Raw genomic sequence first — 25,253 nt, 5'->3', positions numbered from 1 at the left:
AGGTCTGGCTACAGAATCGATCACCTTAGTTACTATGCATACTGACTTTTTTAGAAAGTCAAATTTGGCCAAAATTTTTTTGTTTTTTTTGTTTTGTTTTGTTTTGCGGTACGCGGGCCTCTCACTGTTGTGAGAGGAGCACTGTTGTGCTCCCGTTGCGGAGCACAGGCTCTGGACGCGCAGGCTCAGCGGCCATGGCTCACGGGCCCAGCCGCTCCGCGGCATGTGGGATCTTCCCGGACCGGGGCACAAACCCGTGTCCCCTGCATTGGCAGGCGGACTCTCAACCACTGCGCCACCAGGGAAGCCCTGGCCAAAATTTCATATCACATTTTGCTTGCCTAAAGAAGGTGTCAGCAAAGACACTTTCTTGCACTTCCCTCCAGAGATCTCATCTACCATTTTGTTTCCAGAAAGCTGTCCTATCCTTTTGGAATGAAGACTGAGTCATGGATCTCCAAAGAATAAGTCACAGACAGTTCACTTCCTCTCAAAGAACGTACACAAATATGCAATAACAAGCTCTGAAGTCTCGTATGTCACAAATAAATGACTGCAGAATAAGAAGAAACCTTAGGGACCAGAGTCCCACCCATTTTAGGGCAGAGAGGCTAAGTAGCTTGCAAAATGTCCCTTAGGAACAAAAGCAAGTTGTCCTAACATCCATGGTAAAAATACTTGCCTCCTGACTTAAGACCACTTATTTTCTCTACTCAGCATAAGGGGATCATAAGGGTTAAGAACCAGAAACTTCAGATTGTGATACGTGACTGCATTAATTCTTTGGTTGCTAGAAAGACTATGAAAAAGATAAAAGGTTCAACTACACAGAATTTATTTTCTATGAAATAAGAAATCCAGCATCTTTTGTAACTAGTCAGGAATTATACAGCCATATGTTCAGACATTTATTCATTCATCCCAGCATTTATCCATCTATCCATTCAGGCATTTATTCATTCATTTGCTAAAGTATCCACTCATTCCAAAATACCTACTGAGACAAAATTTGTCTCAGTCCTGGGTATTTTTAGCACTTTCAGACAACTATTTTTCTTTCTGCTTGGTTTTCAGATTTTGTTAACAAGCCCAGTGTATGGGATTCCAGTACATTCCATTATAAAATTATCTAAATATGTTTGGAGAATCAGAATCAAGCCATTAAGTATGGAACAGTTCGCAGCTTCCATCCATTAATTCAAAGTAAAGAGGACTATTCACTTAGGAGTATTTCCTTTGTTCCTCAGGGCCTCATTTTTGACCCCAAGGTGTCTTTTACAGACCACATGCTTGGTCTCAAGCCAAACGTGGACAAGGTTCAGTCAACAGTAAACTGCCTTCAGTACCAAAAAAGTACTCAGGTTTCTGCAAATTGTGTCTATGAGAGTTTAAGGCCTTTGTTGTCCCTGTTGAAAAGTACACTCTTTACCGTGACAAAGACATGTATTCTCAGTTTTCTTGGAGGACAGTGGAAGAGGGAGCCCCATATCCTGCTTCCCTATCACCACCAACTGGTTAGTGTTTTTTGTTCAAACACTGCAATTTTACCTTCTGCCCTAAATAATCCTACTTAACGACCCAGGGTTCTTGGAGCTCTAAGAAGTCTAAAATGATTTAGTTCAGCATTTGGTGCTGTACCACCTGAGAACATTATTTTCTGATGGTAATAAGGGAAGGAACTACTCAGGAAAACAAAGCAGGGTGTTGAGGTGCCAACATTCTGAATATGTTTATTCATGTTTGGATTTACGGATGCAAAGTGTTTTACATGCTACAAATGTTTGTTAAAAACAAGTTGTTACAAATCAATAAATAATACTAGCTACAAGTATTCTCTACTATAAACAGAATAATAAGCAGAAAATAAATAGATGCAACGACTTTGGTACACACGGACATGCGTTTCCTGTCATAAAACTGATAAGAGCACTAACATTTTTAGTTCTTTGTAGTATTTTCCCTTGAGATACAAGTTTTCATTGCACATTTCTTTGCACTCGTCTAACCAGTTCAGGTTGGTAGCATATCAAAGAATTACTGGAAACTGGTTTTCTACTGGGGTCGAGGGGAGGGCTTATTTTCTGCCACGCGGTCATTTATATCTTACAAATGAAAAAGAAGCAAGGTACAAAAATTAGTGTGTGTGATATGTGCTCAAGGTTGGGAATACTGATTGGTATGAAAGGTTCTTTACTAGCTGCTCATCAAAATCATATATAACGGCCATTAAAAATTCCCTTAGCTAGCAGCATGGAAATCATTGGCTTGGTTATTCAAAGAGTAGACAAACAGAACTCCTGGATACTGTTTCCATTCGGGTTTTCCAGTTCGTATGGTTCCAGCTGGCGGTATTCAAAAGTCACACGATTTACATGTTTTCCGCTGGAGACCATGCGCAACACCGTGTTGTCACAGCCAATTTTCATCTGGGCTATAATTCACGGAAAAAGTAAAAGTTTCCCAGCAGGTTAGAAAGGACACAGTCAAACCATTTCTGTCCACGAGACCATTTAAACACGAAGAAAGCAAGGGGATGTAGCTTCCTCTCACGTACTCAAACCAAGCATCTGCCATCAGGTGAAACGTGTTTGTTCTCATTCTTATAACGTACAGCTGACCTTGAACGACGTGGGGGGTGCGTGAGGCGTTAGGGGTGAGGACCCTCCCCACAGGCGAAAATCTGCCTATAATTTATAGTCTTCCCTCCAGAGCCACGGTTCCGCCAGATCCGAGGTTCCACACTCTCGGGTTCAACCAACCTAGGATCGTGTAGTACTGTAGTATCTACTATTGAAAAAACTCCGCCTATAAGTGGGCCCCCGCAGTTCAAACCACTGTTGTTCAAGGGTCAACTGTATAATTAATTGTAGAATAGTGAAATTAAGCTCAGCCTTTCTCCTCATGTGCAAGAACACTGTTAGTCAAACAAAACTGGCTGCAAAGAGGTAAGAAGATATCTCCTTGTGCTTTTTGCGTTCTCCTACCTGCAAAGCTTTGGTGGTGAAGGCCAAGGAAGGCAAGCATCCGACCTGCTGCACCTTTGCTCTAGTTGGGTCCTCAGAGGGGGCAGTGCCGCCCTCTAGGGACAGGTTGGAAATTTGCAGAGGCAGTTTTTGGTTATATCTGGGGGTGCAAGTGGCATTTATTTAGAGGGCAGGGCTGAAGGATGGAGTGTATTGCGGGACATTTATGTAGACTAAAAATATCACCTATTTATTATTTTCTGCGCCTCAGTAATAATTCTGTTTTACATATAAACAAAAATATCATTTGCATGGTTTAGACATACACTAAGTATACTCATTTTTGTTCTATTGTTCACCTGTACTTTTTATCTCTAATTTTTTTCTGTACTTCTTATATGGAATGGCTTTTGATATCCTTAATTCTCTTAAATCCAATCTTATTCATTATTTTTATAAGCATCTGGCAACATTTATGTATCTTCTAGTACAGATGTGCCTGAGCAGTTATACACTGAAACTGTGTGTGTGTTTAAGGCATTCTTCAAAATTTTTTTTTCAGGTTTATTGAGGTATAGTTGACAGAAATTGTATATATTTAAGGTGTACTACATGATGGTTTTATATAAATATACATTGTGAAATGATCACCATAGTCAAGCTAATCAACATTCATTACCTCACATAGTTACCTTTGTTTTTCTTTTCATTCCCCACTCCCCTCCCTTCTAGCAACCATCTGTTTGTTCTCTGTACCTGTTTGTTTTGTGAAACTCAGCATTTTTATTTAAAATTACTTTTATTTTATTTCTTCAGCCTCAATCTGGTTCCTGAGGCAAGATTTATCTGCCCTACAATAATCCTTTCTGCTGTTTTAATTTTCTCAATCTTTTTTTCCCCACGTCTCTATAAGGCCTAAATTCTGAGAAATGTTATTAACCTTGTATAACAGTTACTTCACAAACATGCACCTGGGTTTAAATGAAGTAAAACAGCCAGATAGAGTTATTTAGGTAAAAGTCAATTTGGAGACATAATAAATATAAACCCTATAATTATTTTAATATAAGCACCAGGGAGTCTAGGCTAAGCTTCTGTGAGGAAGTCCAAAGTTAATTTTTTAAAGTTTTTAAAATAAATTCATTTATTTTTTTATTTATTTTTGGCTGTGTTGGGTCTTCCTTGCAGTGCACGGGCTTCTCACTGCAGTGGCTTCTCTTGTTGTGGAGCACAGCTCCAGGCATGCAGGCTTCAGTAGTTGTGGCACGTGGGCTCAGAAGTTGTGGCTCGCTGGCTCTAGAGCACAGGCTCAGTAGTTGTGGTGCACAGGCTTAGTTGCTCTGCAGCATGTGGGATCTTCCCGGACCAGGGCTCGAACCCGTGTCCCCTGCATTGGCAGGCGGATTCTTAACCACTGCGCCACCAGGGAAGTCCCTAATTTTCTTTAAATTGTTTGCAAGGCCATTCTTTTCTGATCTTACTCTGAACTTTAATCTACATAACGTGCCTTACTTCCTTTAGTTAATGCGCATATCATTTATTATTTGACATGATTCCTAATACAATCCATTGTAAAGGGCAGGATACCTAAGAGTTCTTCATTGTCTGAACGACTTAAGAGGGGCTCATGAAAACATGGTGAATTCAAGAAAAAAGTGAAGTCTAAAATGAACCAGTGAGTCAGATAATTCAAGCCTTCACATTATCTTAAGACTGGTTTCAATTATCTAGATAATATAGGCAAAAGTAGTTTTTTGGCCTTAGTCACACCCTTTGAAATCAAGTCACATAATTCATGCACCAAAATTACTATGGCTTCAATTATCTAAATTTTAAGGCATGAGTGTGCTTCAGTTCTTAATCTAATCTTTTTACCCAGCTCAAACGCAGCTCCTTACAGGTGCTCTCCATCAGCCTGGAAGGATCCAGTGCCTCTGAGAGCACACACAAAGGGAGAGAAGCCATGATGCACTGGTTTAAACCAGGGCTCAAGTGTAAATTAGTATAAACTAACGCTCAAGCTTTTAGCAAAGTGGGTTTTTAGAAATCTTTTCCCTTTACCTGTGTACATTAATTCTATTTCAGAGAGATTTTGTTTATTAAGTTCCCAGCATTAGCTCAGAGAGAGAAAATACTGGTTGGCAGACCTGGCTTTAATTAAAACCGGTAACAGCTGATCAAAAGGCTGTCTGATTTGCAGCTTCATTATTTAGTTGGTTAGTGATGTGTGCTTAAAAAGAGGAAGGGGGCTATGGTAAGGGCTGAAAGACTGTTCTTGTTTGACTTCTGTCTCTTAAAAGATAATCACTGGTTCCTGCATCAGAAGTACAGATAGAGGAGTGACCTTTACAGGAATGTTTTACGTAACCCTCTCCCCACACACTTGGATTTCGTTAATTAATTTGGTCACTAGTCAGCAATTCCCACCCTCCTCACCCAACCCGAGCATAATCAAATGGAAAAGCTTCACTGATCTATAACAAAGAAGACCTGATTCTGTTTGGCGAGAACCAGGTCTTTTATTACCCGTGACCACTTTTAGATCTCAGAATTTACCTGTTTTGCAGTGGTCTTTCAGAGGCTGGTGTTGCTGCTAGAAGTTGGGGACATTCGGCAGTTCTGAGAATTTCTAATAAAGCGTATCACCTTCTAATGTATCAATATTTACTATGAGTAATACACACACATATACATATGTATGGTAAAGTTATTTAGATATTACTTCATTTTTATACTATTACTAATTGACGATACATCCACTATTTGAACAACGGTTTTCAGTCAGTAAAATCTTTAGTCTCGAGAGGAGGAAAGCAGGGACTTTCAAGAAGGTGAACAGAGCACAGAACCAAAAAGCTTTGTCTTTTTCATAGTCGTACCTAGGGCAAACCTTAAACACGCAACCTTGTTACTTCATAAGTTTTTCTCCCAGCGTCAGCTATTGTGGTCATGCATTCTTGATACTGTGCCTAGGCTCAAATGCAAAATCCTCACAGTTGCTCAATGTGCAAAATCGAAGTTTTTTTGGTGGAACTTGCCCTCCCATGTATAAAAAATTTGAGGCATTTTATTTAAGGAAACAATCTTAATAGGCACATAAATAATAATCAAAGAAATATCTTACCAGGGCCGTGAAAAGGATAGCAGAGATCAGCTAAAGTCATCATCTTGGAAGGGTCGAGTCCAGTTCCTCCCAGCAGCTCCACAAAATCTCCTATTCCCACACAACCTGCTGAGGACTTCTAAGAGAATAAAGCAGCAGAGGAAGATGTATTTAAACCAATTAAGGAAGTCAAACCATTGGACCAATGGCAAGTTGGTGAATTCAGTCAGCTGTAGACATCCCGGCAGCGCCATTTAATTTAACATCCAGGACTCTGGGAAGTAAGACTTTTTAAAGAAAAACAAAATCATAGGAATTGCTTTTCTAAATCGGTTGAGGAATCATTTTAAAAAATGTATGTGCATTTAAAAAACATTTTTTTATAAGCTCAAGGACTAGAATGATGAAATTGGAATCTGTAAACTCCATATACAATATATGAAAATTGAATCTGAAAATGCTTTGCTTTTTAAATCATTTGGACATACACAATGAATTATTTGAATTTCTTCATGCATGCAGTCAGAGTTTTTTTTTTTTTTTTTGCGGAACGCGGGCCTCTCACTGCTGCGGCCTCTCCCGCTGCGGAGCACAGGCTCCGGATGCGCAGGCTCAGCGGCCATGGCTCACGGGCTCAGCCGAGAGGCACGTGGGATCCTCCCGGACCGGGGCACGAACCCGCGTCCCCTGCATCGGCAGGCAGACTCTCAACCACTGCGCCACCAGGGAAGCCCTTTCCTCTTCTTTATAAAAGACTTTTTCTGCTATTGAGACAATTCTTATCCTTTCTACTGATAAGGATTTAGACTAGTTATAAGAATATTAAAAAAAAGAAGAGACCCCTCATTTGGGGCTCAAATTAGCTAGAGTTACCATCAACTTTCTCCTTCCAACTAAAATAAACTTATTTCAAGCTACTCAAAATAAGTATGTAGTCTTAAGACTTTGTGTGATGCACTGTAACCACCTTTTTCTGCTTCCCTTCATCTTTTCCACACTGTGTCATCCACAGCAGTTCCTGTGCTTCACTTTCCCACGCAAACAAAGCAGACCCCCTCTCAGCCCCAAATGTCACAGTTTGGGCCACCCATTTCCCGTGATCAGGGCTGGCCTTGTGATCGTGCCACCCGTGCCCACAGGGCTCACACTTACAAGGCCTAGTGCTTGGCTTAATGCTCTGCTGTCACCATTTTGAAATTCCTAATAATTTTAAAATAAGGCCCCTGTATTTTCATTTTGTACTGTCCCCCCACAAATTATACAGCCAGTTTTGCCTGTGATCCTCTTCTTCATTGAGACATAGCCATCAAGAGATCTAGCGGAATGTGGCAAGGTGCTTAGAAGCTAAACAGATAGACCATGCTACATAGGGACCAAAATCTAAAACAGAGAATGTAAAACACACACATACATAAGCGCACACAGTCCAACATTTGGAAGATATTGAAATGCAACTGGAAATAAACAACCAATAGAAAATAATACAACAGCAACTCTTTGACTAATGAAAGGAAGCAGGTGTGGGTATATATATTTAAAGCACCTACTCTGTTCTGGGTTCTATGCTTAGGTATTTCACACGTAATTTCATCAATGATGAAATAGAGGGTTAGTTAGCCCCACTCTGTACAGGGCTCATTTTCTTGTATGAAGAGTTGAATAAGCCATTTAGAGGTAAAGGGGAAAAAATGTAATTGCCTTTCCCTTGAGTAGAGGGTGTCCGGGGGAATATGTCTTAGACTAAACATTCCACCTGGTTCTATAGGTTCCAAATTTCACAGGAGGAGGTGAAGGGGAAAAGGCAGGCTCAGGAGAGAGAAATGGGGAATAAGAAGTTGGGAAGAAAAGGAAGCTAAAATGAAGGGAACAAAACCAAGAAACAAGGAGGTTGGGAGCACGTACTTTTTGGCATTCAGTGACTTTCCTCTCCTCTTTCCAAACCTCTCAGCTGTTCTTATAAACAACGGCAGAAGCTGAGCTGTGTAGGGACCTCTGGGGTTCAGCTCCTCAACAGTAACCCCCGAGATTTCTTTGTTGAGGTTCTATCTCCCCGGACCAAGTCACTCTCATCTCTTGCCTAGACCATGACAATGGCCTTTTAGGTGCACTGCTGCACCACTCTGGCCCCTACAGCCCATTCATCATCATTCATGGAAGCCAGAATGACCTTTAGGTGACCGTCTCCTTCCCATCGTGGACTTTGTCAATTACTTTGGTCATGAGGCCAGCAATTCCCAATCACTCTCACCCCTCCTGAGCATAATCAAATGGATTATGTCACTTTCCTGCCTGAACCCCTTCGGTGGTTTCCCACTGAAAATAAACTCAAACTCTGTAATATTACCTGCTGGGCTGTCCACCCCCTGGCCCTGCCTGTCTGCCTGATGCTGTATGATACCACTCCCCCTCTACTTTTCCTTCTTTCCATTTCTAGAACTCAGCAAGCCCATTCCTGCCTCTGAGCCTCTGCACTACTGTTGCTCTGTTCCCAGCTCTTCCTGTGGCTGCTGGCTCCTTCTTACCTATCAATGAAATCTCACTTTAAATGTCTCCTTCTCAAAAGATTTCTTTCTTGACCATCTCATCTCAGGTAGCTGCCTGCCCCTCACTCTACCCCCTTGTCCCCAGCCACCACTCTGCTTCATTTTCTGTAGGGCACTCACCACTATTTGAAATACATTATACTTTTGCCTGTCTCATCCCACTAGAATACAGGTTCTATGTGAGTAGGACCTGTTTTGTTCGTTGCTAATTTCCTGCATCTAGAAGAATGCCTTGCACATGGTAAGCACTCAAAGAATATTTTGTAAAGCAATAGATACCTAGAACACTGCAGACTTCACATTTTTTTAAGTGGTAAGCACCAAGTATACTCCTCGTAGCCAAAGATAACTAAAGTGCAGATCTCTCAATCTATCACACTTGCCATCTTCTATATTAAACATCAAGAATGACGTACAAAAAATCTCAAGCCTATAAGGCTAAACCAAAGACATCCACTTATCCTGGCCTTTATCAAAGGATTATTCTTCCACTAAGGTTCAACTTTAAAAAATAGGCACTGGCCTATGAATTTAGGGCTTAAATGCAATTGGATTTACTGCTTTTCTCAGCCCTAATCCTATTTATTTGGTTTTCACTGCAATCTTTCTGATTAGGAAGTATGACTATCTTTGATGCCAGCAAATGCATGAGCTGTCTTAACCTAGGCATATGAGAACATAAAAGGAAATGAGGATGACTCAAAGGAAACAAGCTACCAGTGCAAATAAATGTGGTCAAGCTCAGCATTAATGGTAAAATCCATACAGAAGTTCATGGGGGAAAAAGTTGATGGGGAGTCTCAACTAATGTTTTGTTGCAAAATGTATGGAATTAAATGTAATGCAAAAAAACGCTTCAAAACTTTACTGTATTTTGCAATATAAAAATCCAGTTTTGTATTTTATGCTACGCTTAGCATTCCTTCATAACACAGTCTGTCAATGAGATACTTCCTTCATGTCAAAAGAAAATTCCAATAATCAGAAAAACAGCTGTGTAGATGACTCACACTAGGTTCTGCTAGGAGATAATTTTTGTAAAAGAGGCAAGTACAAGAGAGTTCAATTGTAATTATATGTCACAACTTTGCCAACTGAAAGCATTTCTAACATCACAAGAAAAGTATTCAAGTAGTCAGAAGAGGCACCTGAGTATGCAACTTGCAGTATAACGGAAATAGAAGAGGAGTTTATTAAAGCAGCGGGGGCAGGCTCGTGTGAGTTCTAACCGCCAAACAGAAGGACATACTACACCAGCTCATCCACATCTGCCCTGTATAGTTACTTTGGCTCTGAGAAAGCTGAGGTCTTAGGAAGTGACTGGGAAGCAAATAAGCAACTCACCTTTAATTGCAGACCATTTAAGTTTCCCAGGGTGAGATCAGATATTTTGATCACCACAGGATAAATTATGGAGAAGCTGCAGTTGCGATGCTTATGTGGCACGACCAGAGTAAACCTTCCATTTGGGGTCTGGGAGATGACATTGCAGGCTTTGTAGAAAAACAAAATCACATTTTCACTGCTTGGTATGCTGGGCTTTTATAGAAATTTATCTCATCCTTATTCTAAGCTCCTATTCATGGTCTAGGGGCTTGTGGCCCAGAAGAGAGTACTTATCACAAAGGTGATTTGGAGAAAGGAAGGAGTTGGGGAATAAAAAGCACCAGTGATGTATGGACATTGTCAGGAGGCCCTGGCTGCAAGGGGACTTCTGATCGTAATCTCAGGGGGTCACCTTGTTTATAACACTCACAAGACATAAATTAATAACCAACCAAACAATACTAGCTGGTAGAAGTTCTAGGAACACTTCATTAACTAGGGTCCAAGTTCAAGCTGGGAGTCTGGAAGAATCAAGGCTTAAAGGTAAGGCCAGAACTCAAACCCTGTCTGTCTGAAACCTTTATTAACTGAACTTGGAGCTACATGTTACTTTTGAGATAATAAAGTGAAGAAACATTAAACTAGTTACAAAGTAGGCTGAGAAAAATACAAAGCAGGCTTATGTCTGATAAATATTTCCTGGGTGTTAAGTTGACTAATAGGTAAATTTTAAATGATTATCTACTCCCAAGTCTTTCTGAAATTTTGTTTTGTATCTCACGACTAGACTTACAATAAATTTATTCTTCTAGCTATGAAACTAGAAGCATCAGAGTTTGTACTTTTTTTGGCCAGTTATGGGACAAAAGTTTCTGATTGATCAGACTATGTCAGAACTACCTTTTGCTTCCATCTTATATTTTTAATTACACTTAATTTCGAAAAGAACTGAAATCCCTTGATGATTCTAGAAGGTTTCTGATCTCTAAGCAAACAGGATATAGGAGAAACAGTTCGTGTTGTCCTCTAGTGTTATTCTGCTCCAGTCCTCAGAAACAGCCATTTTGGGGGGCTTCTTTCAAAAAGCTTTTTTTTTTGTTTTTTAAAAACAAAATTTGGGAGATCAGTCAGTACATTATTTTTTGGCAGATTAGGTAGGCCCCATTCTTCAACCACATGAAGTGTTAATAATACTATTGTATACAACCAAAAATGAATGTTTTCCTGATTTTTTTATAAACATTTTCCTCTTAATGGGGAAGAAATAATAAACAGATGAATGAACTCTTTCTGATTAAGATAATGTGTTTTAGGCCTGGGCTATTCAGCTTTATAGCATCTATTTGTGTATCCACCAGAAATGAACTAAATTAGAGCAATGGGTTCAGACTCAGAAGGCAATGTTGAGGTTCTCTGGTCCAACCCTCTGCTCAGGGCATGAAATCTGTCTACACATCCCAGATATGTAGTCTTTCAGCCTTCACCGAAATATCTGTAGGACTGCAGTTTCATATCTGATCCCTCAAGCTTATCCAGATCGATGGAATGACTTGGAGGGATTAAAGTTTGTCACTGAATACATTGTAGTAGCTCAGGAGATCAGAATAAGATTGGAGAAAAAATATAATTCCAGCCATCATAAATTAGTATCTTACCTAGCGTGGTAAATAAATTAAAAACTGCTTTGATTTTCATAATAATGAATTGGAAATATCCTTTAGATCATTTCTAATTACAAAAGAATTTCCATTCAAATACTTCCTCACTTCAAATTTCTTAAGTCTGTGCAATGATGCTACCTTTGAAAAGCATAACTGACACTCTCTCCCCCCAAGTCCTGCCTTCCAACTAAGAAGACATTCAGTCCACTTACGAAAGAGGTTAGGATCTGTCTTTATGGTTAATGTGAACCCATTTCCTGGTTCATGGACCCGGAAGAAGATCATGGCCACGTTCTGGGAGGATCTGATGCTCCTTCTGCTAAGACCACTCTCACAGAAATCTATGTACCGCTCAGTCATGGGGAGAGGGTGATCCTGGGAACTGGGGAACTTCTCCCCCTTGAGAATCCAACCATCAAATACCTTCCAACAAAAAATACAGACAAAGATGATCACTTTCATCAACTCCTGAAGTCACAGGTGTGTGGAAAAGGGGGAAAAGGTTATCCAGCCACGGGCCTTCGGTCATAAGTGAGGAATAGACAACCCACACCCCCCTGCACCCCCCTTCTATTTGTATATATTTTGACTGTGAGGGTTGTTTGCAAGTCGCATTATTATTTAATTATTGCTTTTTTCCGCTTTGTAAACTCTAACATTTCCAAAGTAAATAAACTTTCTTATACTTTATCATTTCAGCCACCTTGGTAAATGAAACTACAGACGATATACATTTTTGTGTTGGTCATATTTTCCACACATCCTACCTTCAGAAGAATTCCACAGGAACATAATTTGGGTTTCAGTTTTTCTCTTTCCTCATTAAAATATGAACAAAATCTCTCAAAAATAGCAAGAGGAAAAACTGGAGCAGCAACTTTACCTACCTGCCGATGGTTATACACACCCATTTTCCTCATTTTTTTACTCTTATCACATATTAAAATATCAAGAACTACTTTAACACTTAGACGATAATGGCTGGTATGCAAGTTCGGAATTTTTTCCTTCACTTGTTGAAGTTTGTAGTTGGCTGGACAAAGGGTCAGAGTCTATTGACTTTACCCTTAAAATCACCACAGGTCTCCAATTTAATGAGTCCAACCTAGTTCACGTTAGTAAAATTACCAGCTACAAATTATTTCACCAGATCAGTCCTCTTCTATGGCGTTTGACAGGTTCCAAAATAATTCCACTTTGGGATTTTAATCATATTCATTTTAACTGGACTGGAGAAGTCCAGCATCCATCCCAAGCTGACCCGTTAGACTCATGGAGAACTGGGAGTGGGGACTTTTCCGCGCCTCCCACCTGCCTCAGACTAGATTCCTTCTCAGCAACCTTCCCTGCAGCCAGTGCCCTTCTGCTCCAAAATCAGGTCACCCAGGCATTGAAGACAGCGTCTGGGAGCCTGAAACAGCTCCACAGAGAAAGGGACCAGCAGGAGCAAGGCGGGCTCACATCTCAGACATGTGAGGTCGCCTTCTAATCAGGACCTCGGGTTCGGCGGACCCGAGGGCTCGTACTAGTTGGTTTGTACCCCTTTTCACCTGCTCCAGATTGCAACACAGTGGTTCGCGCCACGAGTTCTAGTCTTTGGAAGCGCCCGGGACCGAGAGCGCACAGGGATGAATTTAAACCACTGCAAGACCAAGGCACTCGCCCTTCTGGGAGTGGGGCGAGGTACACGCTGCGCGGGGGTCCCGGACTGCGCCTCTCCCACTCCTGCACCACCGGAGCATCTAACTACGAGCGTCGCCGGCTCTCCACGCTAGGGCGCAGCGTCCCGGCCATGACCCCTCCCTTGCCCCGCGGCTGGGGCTGCGCCTGGCGGGAGCGCCTCACCTTCAGGAAGTCCCCGCTCTCACAGTCGATGGAGACCAGTTCGTAGTGGATGGTGATAAACTCCTCGGGCTCTGCGATGAAGAAGGCGGCGCAGTGCAGCTGCGGCCGGTCGGCGGTGAAGGTGAACTGGCCCTGGAGGCTCAGCATGTCCAGGCACCCTGGGGGACGGAGGGGGAGGGCAGCGGGATTGGGGGTCCCGGGTTGCAGCCACTGCGGCGGCACCCGGGCAGCCCCTCTCCGTTCGCGCCCTGACTCCCAGCTTCGGCTGCGCCCCGCTCCCGCGCTCCGGGTGCGTCACCCCATCTCGCCCCAGTGCGACTCCTCGGACTGACCCTTAGCCATGGGAATTGCGCCCCCCGCGGTCCTCAACAATCCCCACCTCCCCGCTGCCCGCGGGCGGACGCCAGCCAGGCAGCCCCGACTCACGCATAGCGCGGCGGTACAGCTGCTCCCCTGGCAGCTCCCGCTTCAGGTTGGCGCTGAAGAGTAGGAAAGGGTCGTAGTCCACAGCTTCCCGCAGCTGGCCAGGAAAATCAGTCAGTCCGCAAAAGTTCAAGGAGGGGGAAGGGGGACCAGAAGCAAGGCACCCTCCCTGCCCCGCAGCAAAGAGAATAAAGTGACCGGGTCAATGTCTCCCGGGTCCGGAGAAGACGGGAAGGTTTAGACCTTTCCCATCAGACCAGGGTATGCCCAGGGACCAGAGGGAAGGAGGAAGAGGCAGGGAGGAAGACCCAGGGGAAACCAGAGGAGAGAGGGGGCACAGTAAATGCGGAAGAAAGAGCTAACCAAAACATGTCTGAGAGCAGAGGCAGCCTGCCCACCCCCAAGGCTGGACACTCACCACAGGAAGGTGTGATGGGTCAACCGGGTAATCGCTCACCTCCAGGTACCGGCTCTCCCCTCTTAGAGCCATCAGGTAGATCAGAATGAAGTGACACTGAAGTTTGAAAGTGGGAGCCATGCCGGCCTTGCCTCTGCAGCTGGTGCTTTCTGCTCCGCAGGTCTGGGCTTTGCTTCCCACGCGCTCCCCCAGGCTGAGAGCTAGAAGCTGGTAGGGTCCCTTTGCGGGTCTCTTTTATAGAGCAGTGAGGAGGGGAGGCTCTCTGCCCCTTAACTGATCTGAGCTCAGTAACCATGGGTTACTCTGTCTCAGTGACAAAGTGCTTGGTGATGACGAGGGTCCAGCTCTCAGCTGCAAACTTTCCGAGTGGTCCAGCGTTATTCACCGAGAATGATTTCAGACACTTACAACTTAGTGAATTAAAGTGTGAGAGAAAGAATGAAGCAAGGATAGAGAATAAGGGATGGCATTTTACTTGGTCGGCCACATGCTGAATTATCCTCTCCCATGGACATGCAGGGAATTTTTGGTTTTGCAAAGCCAAGTGACAGTGTTACCCACAGGCATAAAATACCCAAACACACACAACCTTATCATACAGACTTGTCACATAACCTTAAATGGAGCCATGTTGGAAATTGTCAGAGAATATAGTATTCATGTAATTTCTCATGCCTCTCAGGAAGAAACTTGAGGCATTTTCAGCTCCAGAGAGAAGCTGATTTCGCAGACTATTGCAATCATGTAATTCAAGCTTTCTTTCTGTCCCTTGGTCTTTGCTTTATCCTGGTCCAGTTTCTTGTAAGCTTTTCCTTAATAGAAAGCTAACTGTGGAGTCCATGGACTCCTGGATTTCAGCCGAGCTCTGTCACATAGCCTGAATGTATACAGGATGGACACACTCCTGGGCCAGCTAACCGTGGCCATGACCTTAACATCCATCTGAACCACTGAAAGATGTAGTCATTCCATTTCACGCCTTCGAATACCTGGATTACTTTCATACTCTGGTAGAAGGACCTGCTGAGAAGCTTTATTAAAACGGCTCATCATCAAATTTCCAGGGCTAAACAAATGACTTAGAGATGCAGGAATAAGTTAACCTTATTTTTGCTGATTAGATGAGAAGAGAATTGCTTCTCCTTTATGTCCAAAACTGTGGGAAATATGAAGATCTCCACTTTCAGTTTTCCCACCCCTCTCCAATCTCTGTGCTGAGCAAGGCCACTACAAATCCTAAAAAAAATCATGTTTTTACTTCTGCCTGACAGAAAACATGGTTACTACCCACAGCTTTCTTTACTATTAAAATTATTCCAGGGCTTCCCTGGTGGCGCAGTGGTTGAGAGTCCGCCTGCCGATGCAGGGGACACAGGTTCATGCCCCGGTCCGGGAGGATCCCACATGCCACGGAGCGGCTGGGCCCGTGAGCCACGGCTGCTGAGCCTGCGCGTCCGGACCTGTGCTCCGCAACGGGAGAGGCACAGCAGTGAGAGGCCCGCGTGCCGCCAAAAAGAAAAATTATTCCAAATAATAAGACCATCATATAGGGTTTTGACTCAAGGAAATAGTTCTATATTTAGTTTATAAATACTCAGAATGAAGCAGCCATTTGTCTAGTGGTGTCAGAACTTGATATTTTCATATTTAAGACAATTCTGAGCTCTGAAGGAGCTGCCTCTTAATTGTTTAACCTGGAGGCCTTCCTACCATAGTCCAACTTTGTAAACAGTCCTCAGACCACAGACAGCATGAGAGGAGAGGGCACCCAAATGTCATAAACACTGGCCACTATGTCCTTCTCCCCACCCTGGGACTCTTTGGATGTCTGAATTTTAGAGAGGGTATAAAGAAACCTGAGAGGAATAAAAAAAAGAGAAAAACAAATGGCTTAACCTCAACTGCACACATGCCAGGCCTGTCTCCAGAAAGAGCTGGGGAAACACGATGACAGAGGGCTAACATCCTATTTTACGAAACAATCCACAAACTATGGTAGAAAAAGAATTTCATTCCTACCAAATCCTAGGTGGGGTTATTCATGTGTTATTTTCACCAGTTTGGCAAATATCTACTAAGTCAGTGGAAACCGTGTTTTTGTTTTGTTTTGTTTTGTTTAAATAAGAGTAACTAAAGGATGAAAATTAGAACCTATAGGGGAATAACAAGAAGATGGAGTTGGAGGACAAAGAGAAGGTAGCCATTCTCTGTGAGCCGAAGTATTAAAAATGGGTGAGAGCGGGCTTCCCTGGTGGCGCAGTGGTTGAGAGTCCGCCTGACGATGCAGGGGATACAGGTTCGTGCCCCGGTCCGGGAAGATCCCATATGCCACGGAGCGGCTGGGCCCGTGAGCCATGGCCACTGAGCCTGCGCGTCCGGAGCCTGTGCTCCGCAACGGGAGAGGCCACAACAGTGAGAGGCCCACGTACCGTGGGAAAAAAAAAAAAAAAAATGGGTGAGAGCAATGGAAGAGCCATTTGGATTAGACAGTAGAAAAAGTTTCTGGACAGTAACTAGGTCTATGTCTGAAGAAAAATTATTTTCATGGACCAATTTAGTCATTGAAACAATTAGCTTAATATTTGTTTAACCAAACTGATTATTTTGAAATACGTTCTGAGTTAATTCAGAGTCCCCAAGCATGCTGGTTGGAAATTATTCATATGTTCACCTCCATTCTCTGCACACATTTTAGTTTTTCTCCATGTTTTTCTAGACAGCCTCTCCCATGCTGATGTTAATACAATCCCTGATCAGTATATTTTAGATCTTAAATTATTGTTAGGAAGGGTTAAGACATCCTTTTCATTAGGTAAGACATTTTTCCTTTCACAAAGCCCCAGAGCAAATTGTCACTGTGTTAAGCCTGAAGGTCAAGGTGGCCACATGATACAGAGCCATATTCAATCCATGAACATGGCAGGGGTGGGATTTTAAAATTTTGCTGAGGCTGAAGAGGTGCACATAGCCAACTTCTAAGCAGCATAAAGAGTGACTTTGTTGTCACCCACAGGGCCTATGACATGATTATGAGAGCCAAGTGCAAGTTTGTGGAGTCTGCCAAGGCTTACACACTGCGGTGCCTGAAGCAGAAAGGGGACAATGTAATCCCAAATCTCTTTCTACTCTAGGGTCTGTCTTAAGATTCCCTTAAGTATTCCCTACATATAATAGTACACTTTTTCTTTTGTTAATCACTTGAACAGAGAACATTAGCGATACCTGCTCTAGAAGATCTTCCTTTTCCCTTTCCCGAGTGGTATGTTGAAATGTTGGAAATGGGACATATGATTGAGTTCTTTAAGAAATAAAGATGCCTGAATATAGCCCATTGTAATTAACCACCACCAACAAAAACTAGTTTTCAGTAAAGGGTCACATGACCCACCACAATGACACTAAAGAAAACTAAAAAAAAAAACAACTAGTTTTCCATTTCTTTCAAGATGACTTGCTGTTTGAATGAATTTGACTATTTTATTTAACGTAGCTATTATTTTTTTTTGGTTGATTTAAAGTTTTAATTTCCTTCTTCTGTGGGGGAGAGTCATCATTTGGATTAATTTAGATAGCCCACAGTATCTGGTAAAAGAGGGAGTTAGCCTACGAGAGAAATTCTTACCGATCTTTTTCTTTGCAGTGCTGCTGATTTATTTCAGGATGTTCTGCCAAATTTTCTTCAGTCCGAAATGAGGTTAATAACACCTGCAGAAAGGCTCCCTAAGCTCAATAGAATTTTGTGGTAACGTGAAATCCTAACACTGGATATCAGATTAATAAAATATCTTTACTCCCAACTGTCCATGGAACAAATGGTTACTCACAAGCTCCCTGGGTAACTAGTTAAGGACAGCATCAATACAACTCATCTTTCTAGATGTTCACAACCTTAAGGACTTTTCTGTCATTAAAATATTCCTGAAGATGATTTCTGTAGTATGTCCTAATCAGGTATGCCTCCCAAAACCCTTTTTATTTTTATTTATTTTTTAACATATTTATTGGAGTATAATTGCTTTACAATGGTGTGTTAGTTTCTGCTGTGTAACAAAGTGAATCAGTTATACATATACATATATCCCCATATCTCCTCCCTCTTGCGACTCCCTCCCTCCCACCCTCCCTATCCCATCCCTCTACGTGGTCACAAAGCACCGAGCTGATTCCCACTAGCTATCTATTTTACGTTTGGTAGTGTATAGATGTCCGTGCCACTCTCTCACTTCATCCCAGCTTACCCTTCCCCCTCCCAGTGTCCTTAAGTCCATTCTCTTAACGTAGTTATTTTTAATACCTAAGTTTTCTTTTTCTGATGTGTTTGAGATCAGGAAGGAAGAAACTAAACTAGTTCCTTGGGGGGTCTAGTATAACTTGGCCTTTGAATGAAACTCTCACATGTCAGTGACTTTCAACTCAAATCCATTATCTCCCTTTGATGTGGTTAAGACGACCAGCAGTCAATAGAGGTTAGGACTTTTGGAGGTTGCAAGTGACTGATAGCGAACTGGAACGGAAGGGGAAGTTATTATCAGGATGGCTTGCAGAATGCTTGAGCAGAAAACAGGAGTCAGGAGCTACTTCCCAGTCTCTCTGTCTCAGGCTGCCTTCTCCCAACATCTGTAGCTTTTGTGGTGGTAAACCAGCCACCAGTAATGCCTTAGCTTTACAAGTTACCCTTAGACAAATAAAAATACTCTGATCCAATGTACTCATAATCCCCAGTCCACAAACTTAGTGGGAAAAGGCTCCGAGGCCAGAGGATAGGATCCAGTCGTTCCATGACTGTTCTCATGACAGCCATATGAATGGGGAAGGGAGAAGCGGTTTCCAGAAAAAAAAGGAATGCTGGATTCACAAAATAATAGGTGTCTTCAAAATAGAGAAACAAAATAAAAACAAAAACCCTGGTTCAATGACTTCTTTGATCATAAGTTCTCTCACCTGTAAAATGGTGATCTACACTGGGAATTATTATAGGCATACCTGATTTAATTGCACTTCACTTTATTACACTTCACAGATATTGCATTTTTTACAAATCAAAGGTTTGTGGCAACCCTGCATTGTCAGACAATTATTAGCCTTTTTCAGCAAGAAATTTTTTTGTTTTTTGTTTTTTTTTTGGCTGTGTTGGGTCTTTGTTGCTGTACACGGACTTTCTCTAGTTGCAAGAGTGGGGGCTACTCTTCATTGTGGTGCACGGGCTTCTCATTGCGGTGGCTTCTCTTGTTGCAGGGCATGGGCTCTAGGCACGCGGGTTCAGTAGTTGTGGCGCACGGGTTAGTTGCTCCGCGGCATGTGGTATCTTCCCCGACCAGGGCTCGAAGCCCTGTCCCCTGCATTGGCAGGTGGATTCTTAACCACTGCGCCACCAGGGGAGCCAAAGAAAGTTTTTTTGTTTTTTTTTTTCTGCGGTACGCGGGCCTCTCACTGTTGTGGCCTCTCCCGTTGCGGAGCACAGGCTCCGGACGCGCAGGCTCAGCGGCCATGGCTCACGGGCCCAGCCGCTCCGCGGCATGTGGGATCTTCCCAGACCGGGGCACAAACCTGTGTCCACTGCATCGGCAGGCGGACTCTCAACCACTGCGCCACCAGGGAAGCCCAGAAAGTATTTTTTAACTAAGGTCTGTACATTGTTTTTCAGACACAGTGCTACTGCACAGTTAATAAACTACAGTATAGTATAAACGTAACTTTTATATGCACTGGGAAACCAAAAAATTTTTATGACTCAATTTACTGCAATATTCACTTTATTGCAGTGGTCTGGAACTGAACCCCAATATCTCCGAGGTATGCCTGTATAGGAATTAAATATTATAATATATGCCCTTCAGAAAGGATAACCTTAAGTGTAGATATTATTAAATTATACCAATGATATTATCTGTCTTTATCACTAGGGCTTTCCTTCTAATGATAATTTTATGAGCGCATGTGTAGGATATGTTTTTTATATTATTATTACATTAGAATGAATGACTTCATATTAGAACATTAACAGACTTTAAAAGCCATAGTTAGACAAAGAGAGAAATAAGTTTAAATATACTACAGAACTGCATTTCAAAAACTAGCTAGGAATGGGCCCCATTAAAGATGGTGCATTATACTGGATAGTGGCTTAGCTGCAACAGAGAGAAAAATTGAAATGTAGAGAGTAGAGAAATTGATAAGATTGAGGAAAGGGGAAGGTTGAAGTTATAAAGCAGAAACAGAAGATAAGATAATTAGGAACTACCCAAAGAGAATAATATTTGATTCCATATCAGGGATTATTGAATGACGTCCTCTGTTAAGCCTTAGGGATACTGGGAATAAGAAAGCAACGATTTGGCAAGACTTCCAAACAAACAGTGATGATGGGAGGAAAGAAGAGAGATTAAATGATGTGCCCAATTATCACAATGAGTCAGAAACGAAGTCTAGGCTAAAAAGATCTCTCTCTATCCAGCCAGGTAATCAATCCTCCTTCAAAGACAGCAACCCTGGACATTCACCCCCAAAATTATATTTTAGGTTTTAAAATTACTAGCAGCAGAAAGTGAGATGGCACAGGCCAAAGCAAGATGCTGGCAGATCAATAACTGCGAAGGAGATTGGGGGTTGCTCATGTTTCTGCAACGGCATCCTTGACTTTGGAGTGACATTGTTATCTCAGCTCCCTTCGGGCTTACTCTAAAATATGCCATGACTAACATCTAGCCAGTAGATCATAATGAAATGCCATTTAGTAATCCCTCACTGCCTGCATCAAAGGGAAAAGTACAGCCGGGTCCAGTACTGGTGTGTTTGTCATTAGGTAGTGGTGACGCGCATGGGCACAGAACATCAGCCTCTTCTCTGATGGAAGACAAAGGAAGTGTAAAGAGGCTCATTTCTTAGTGCCTTAGAATAGATCTAAAGGAGAAAAGTCTGCCAGTTACGTGGAGTGACACCAGAGGTTCTAAATAAGGAAAGCAATAGAGAAAAATGCAAGCAAGCAACGCAGCGGTGAGCTATCTGCGGTGCCTTCTTAGCTGACTTTTATTGGACCCCTGGCAGCGGCCAGCCTGCTCCTCCCCTCTGCCAACCCTTCCTTCCTCCCTCCTCCCTCCCTCTCTCCCTTCTTTTCCTCCCTCCCCTGCGCCCTTCCTTCCACACACTCTGAGCAACAGATTTAGCTGCTCTAGACTCATAACGTTTTATATATATGCCTGAAAGCCCTTACCATATTTTGTCATGACTTTTAGTATGTTTGTCTCCAACCCTAAAGGTAGGCTCCTGAAAGCCTGCTTCTGCATCTCATCCATCTCTATCCTCAGCAAGAGCACACACACACCCACACCTGGCACTCCTGGCACTCCTGGCTGGTACCTAAAAGCAAATGGCAAAAGGGGCTTCTGCTCTTCCCATTTAGTTACAAATTAAAGATCTGTCACCACTCAAATGTTAGCTGTCAACATCCAACGATGTGACATCAACCAGGTAATGTGAAACCTGAGGAAAGGGAAGGGAGGAAGGGCTGAAACAGTTCCTGGAGTCGGCTCTGAAGACCACGGCCAGCTGTGTGGAGTGGCGGTGAGAAAAGTGGGGAGGGGTAAGGGGACAGGGCCGGGACTCAGGCAGGGTAGTTAGGGCACTCTGGGGCACAGAAACTCATCATCATGATAAATAGTATGATGCGGTAAAACTTAAAAGGAAAACCGATGCCAAAAAAAAAACCCCAGGATAAACAAAATATCAAAGTCTTAGATAAAGACACCAGTGGTCTTAGCGATTCTTCCTTTTGCTTCAGGCTCAGCACAGCACTGTGAAGCTCCATATAAGCAACACCCTGTGGGAGTAATCAAGGATTTCAGGGGGTTTATTCCAGTTTCCATGTGCAGTAGCTATAGGGTGGAAACAAAACGGCTCTGGATTAGGTATCCCAAGCCCCAGATCACTGACTGGGAACTTGGGCAAGTCATCACCACATCTCAAAGAGGGAGATGGGTGTAACTGTCAATGTCAGAGCAGGAAACAGATGGCGGCTCACAAGGGGGTAATTTGCGGAGCGTTTAATACAAGGACGGTACAAAGGTGTGGTCAGCGTGCAGGGAAATCACCAGGGTGCACCGTCCCAGGACTAATAGCAGGGAGGAGCTGTCACCCAGCTTCCTGGGCCATAGGACTGGGAGGCGATATGGCCCGAACTTAGTGACATGCTTCTAATAAATTGGCAAAGTGACCATGAAATTTCTGAGGCTAAATTAGAAAAAGGCAACATGCCTTCAGCATGTGTTCTCTCCCTCTCCTGGGGTAGCCCTGAGCTACCATGTAAGAAGTCCAGCTCCCATGAAGCTGCCATGCTGGAGTGACCATGTGGAGAGACCACACAGAGATAGAGGGAGACACCTGGGAGCCCCAGCTGTTTTAGTCCGCAGAGGTTTTGATCATCCCAGCCCAGGTCGTGGACGTGTGGCTGAAGAAGCCCTCGAGGCAACCCCAGTTCTCAACCACCATTTGACTGAAAATCAGGAGATACTCCAAGCCAGAACCACCCCACTGAGTATTTCCCAAATACCCAACACATAGGAACCATGAGAGATAATAAATGACTGTTGTTTTCAGTCACTAAGTTTGGGAGTGATGTGTTATATAGGAAAAATAAACAATACTGGCCTGTCTTAGTTTGTTCTAGCTGCTATAATAGAATACCACAGACTGGGTGGCTTATAAACAGCAGAAATTTATTTCTCATGGTTCTGGAGGCTGGAAGTCCAAGGTCAAGGTGCTGGCAGATTCAGTGTCTGGTGAGAACCTACTTCCTGGTTCATAGACGGCTGTCTTCTTCCTCTGTCATCACATGGTGGAAGAGGCAAGCGAGTTCTCTGCAGTCTCTTTTGTAAGGGCACTAATCCCACTTATGAGGGTTCCATCCTCATGACCTAATTACCTCCCAAAGTCCCCATCTTCAAATACCATCACATTAGGGATTAGGTTTCAACATATGAATTTTGGAGGGACACTAACATTCAGTCTATAGCAAGGCCCTTTCCATTTATAATCTATCAATACATTTTTGAGGCCTTGACTTGGGATCCCCAAGTGTCCCAGCTCTGTGACAGCCTTTGTCTTTGAAGCCCTTGAGCTGAATCACTATCTTCAAGGCATGCCCTTGTGCCCAGACAGCTACTTCTAGACTGAGTCAACATCTGTAAAACCAAGCTGGCTGGTGCCAAGCTCAGCTTGTGGGGCATAGTTAGTGGCTGGACAGTAGATGCTAATCAGCCTTGGAGAGACTGAACCCTGTGCCTCGGCCCTGAAACTAGCTTGCTCTTATCAGCTGGCTGTTGGAATTATGTATGAAAGATCAAACACTGCTCCCTCTAAAATGCTGACATTTTCCATTTTTAATCATTTCTAATGTGCAAAGAGAACAAGATTCCTCTACGGCATTTAAAGGGAAGGAGGCCATCTAATATTGAAGAAATCAGTTTTTGCCAATATAATAATTATACTGTAGATCCCATTCCTGCTTTTAAATCTCATGGTATAAAAACCGAACTGAACACTAAACAGCTTTGGGTTAGAAAGTAAACATGCAGAGTTAACTGGAAGAGCTTTCAATGGCTAAAACTGGAATAATCTGAGTAGCAAAACAAATAAAGTATTATTGGATTATAACAGTGTATAAAATAAAGTTCCCTGAGTCCATATTGATATAAATAAATGATTGAAAAATTAATAAATGGGAAGAAGGGACGAATCTCCCATGCAAAAGCATTCCAAATAGTTTATGTCCATATGCTGCCATCAAGGAGGGGGAGCATAACTCCCCACTCCTTAAGTGTGGGCGGTGCATAGTGACTTCCTTCCAAAGAGTACAGTGTAGAAAGGAGATGGATGGAGAGTAACTTTAAAGTGGAGAAACCTGATAAATACTACCTCAGCCAATTCAAGGTCAACATCAAGTGTCATTTCATAAATCACATTGCTAGTACGTACCCTTGATATGATGTGATAAAAATGGCACTTTACCTCTGTGATCTTCCTCTCATAAACCCATAACCCAGTCTAATCATGAGTAAAACATTAGACAAATTTCAATAGACAAACATCCTTTGATATATGTGATCAGTACTCCTTGTAACTGTTAAGGTCATCAAAAACAAGGAAAGTCTGAGAAACTGTCACAGCCAAGAGGAGCCTAAGGAGAAATGACAGTTAAATGTAATGTGGTATCTTGGATGGGATCCAGGAACAGAAAAAGGACATTAAGCAAAAACCAAGGAAATATGAATAAACTATGGACTTCGGTTAATAATAATGTATCAAAACTGGTTCATTAATTGTAACAAAGTTACCATACTAATGCAAGATGTAAATAATATAAGAAACTGTATGTGGGATATATGGGAACTGTACTACCTGCTCAATTTGTCTGTAAATCCAAAAATGTTCTTAAAATATTATCTATTAATAATAAAATAAAATTTCTTTTAAAAAGTAAGCATTCATATATGGGATTTCTAGCATCAGAATGTATTTGATATTTGCCAGGCAAGACCCAAAGAATTTTTTTTTTTTTTTTTTTGTGGTACGCGGGCCCCTCTCACTGTTGTGGCCTCTCCCATTGTGGAGCACACGCTCCGCTCGCCCAGGCTCAGTGGCCATGGCTCACAGGCCCAGCCGCTCCGCGGCATGTGGGATCCTCCCGGACCGGGCCACAAACCCGTGTCCCCAGCATCGGCAGGCGGACTCTCAACTACTGCGCCACCAGGGAAGCCCCTACACCCAAAGAAATTTTATCTCCAAAATTTATTGGTTCCTCCTTTCTGTCTCTTAGAAAATTGCCTCTTAATTCTATTCATCCCTGTTAAGTCTTGTTTTTCCCTCAGCTTCCCTTCCTCCTCTTGTTTCCACCTCCACCATCCTGCAGAGAGTCCCCTCATTTAGGTCACTCCTAATTTTTACATCTAAAGGTCACTTCCATTGTTCCTTGACATC

General features: G+C 42.7%; 1 protein-coding gene across 1 annotated transcript; it reads right to left on the bottom strand.

Moving 5' to 3' along the window:
• Positions 1-1,710: 1,710 nt before the first annotated feature.
• On the bottom strand, positions 1,711-14,557 carry CRHBP (corticotropin releasing hormone binding protein). The gene is made up of 7 exons (XM_029217710.1): positions 14,322-14,557; positions 13,868-13,961; positions 13,442-13,599; positions 11,809-12,019; positions 9,954-10,102; positions 6,088-6,205; positions 1,711-2,431 (listed from the first exon to the last, which is right to left on the bottom strand). Exons 1-7 carry the CDS (start codon positions 14,400-14,402, stop codon positions 2,274-2,276), a joined length of 969 nt encoding a protein of 322 aa, XP_029073543.1. The 5' UTR covers positions 14,403-14,557; the 3' UTR covers positions 1,711-2,273.
• Positions 14,558-25,253: the final 10,696 nt, after the last annotated feature.

The sequence above is a fragment of the Monodon monoceros genome, unplaced genomic scaffold, assembly GCF_005190385.1.
Source record: "Monodon monoceros isolate NGI ecotype Baffin Bay Population unplaced genomic scaffold, NGI_Narwhal_1 Super_Scaffold_12, whole genome shotgun sequence".
In the NCBI taxonomy this organism is placed as follows: domain Eukaryota; kingdom Metazoa; phylum Chordata; class Mammalia; order Artiodactyla; family Monodontidae; genus Monodon; species Monodon monoceros.
The sequence above is the reverse complement of the archived record's forward strand: the minus strand, read 5'-3'. Positions and strand labels throughout refer to the sequence as shown.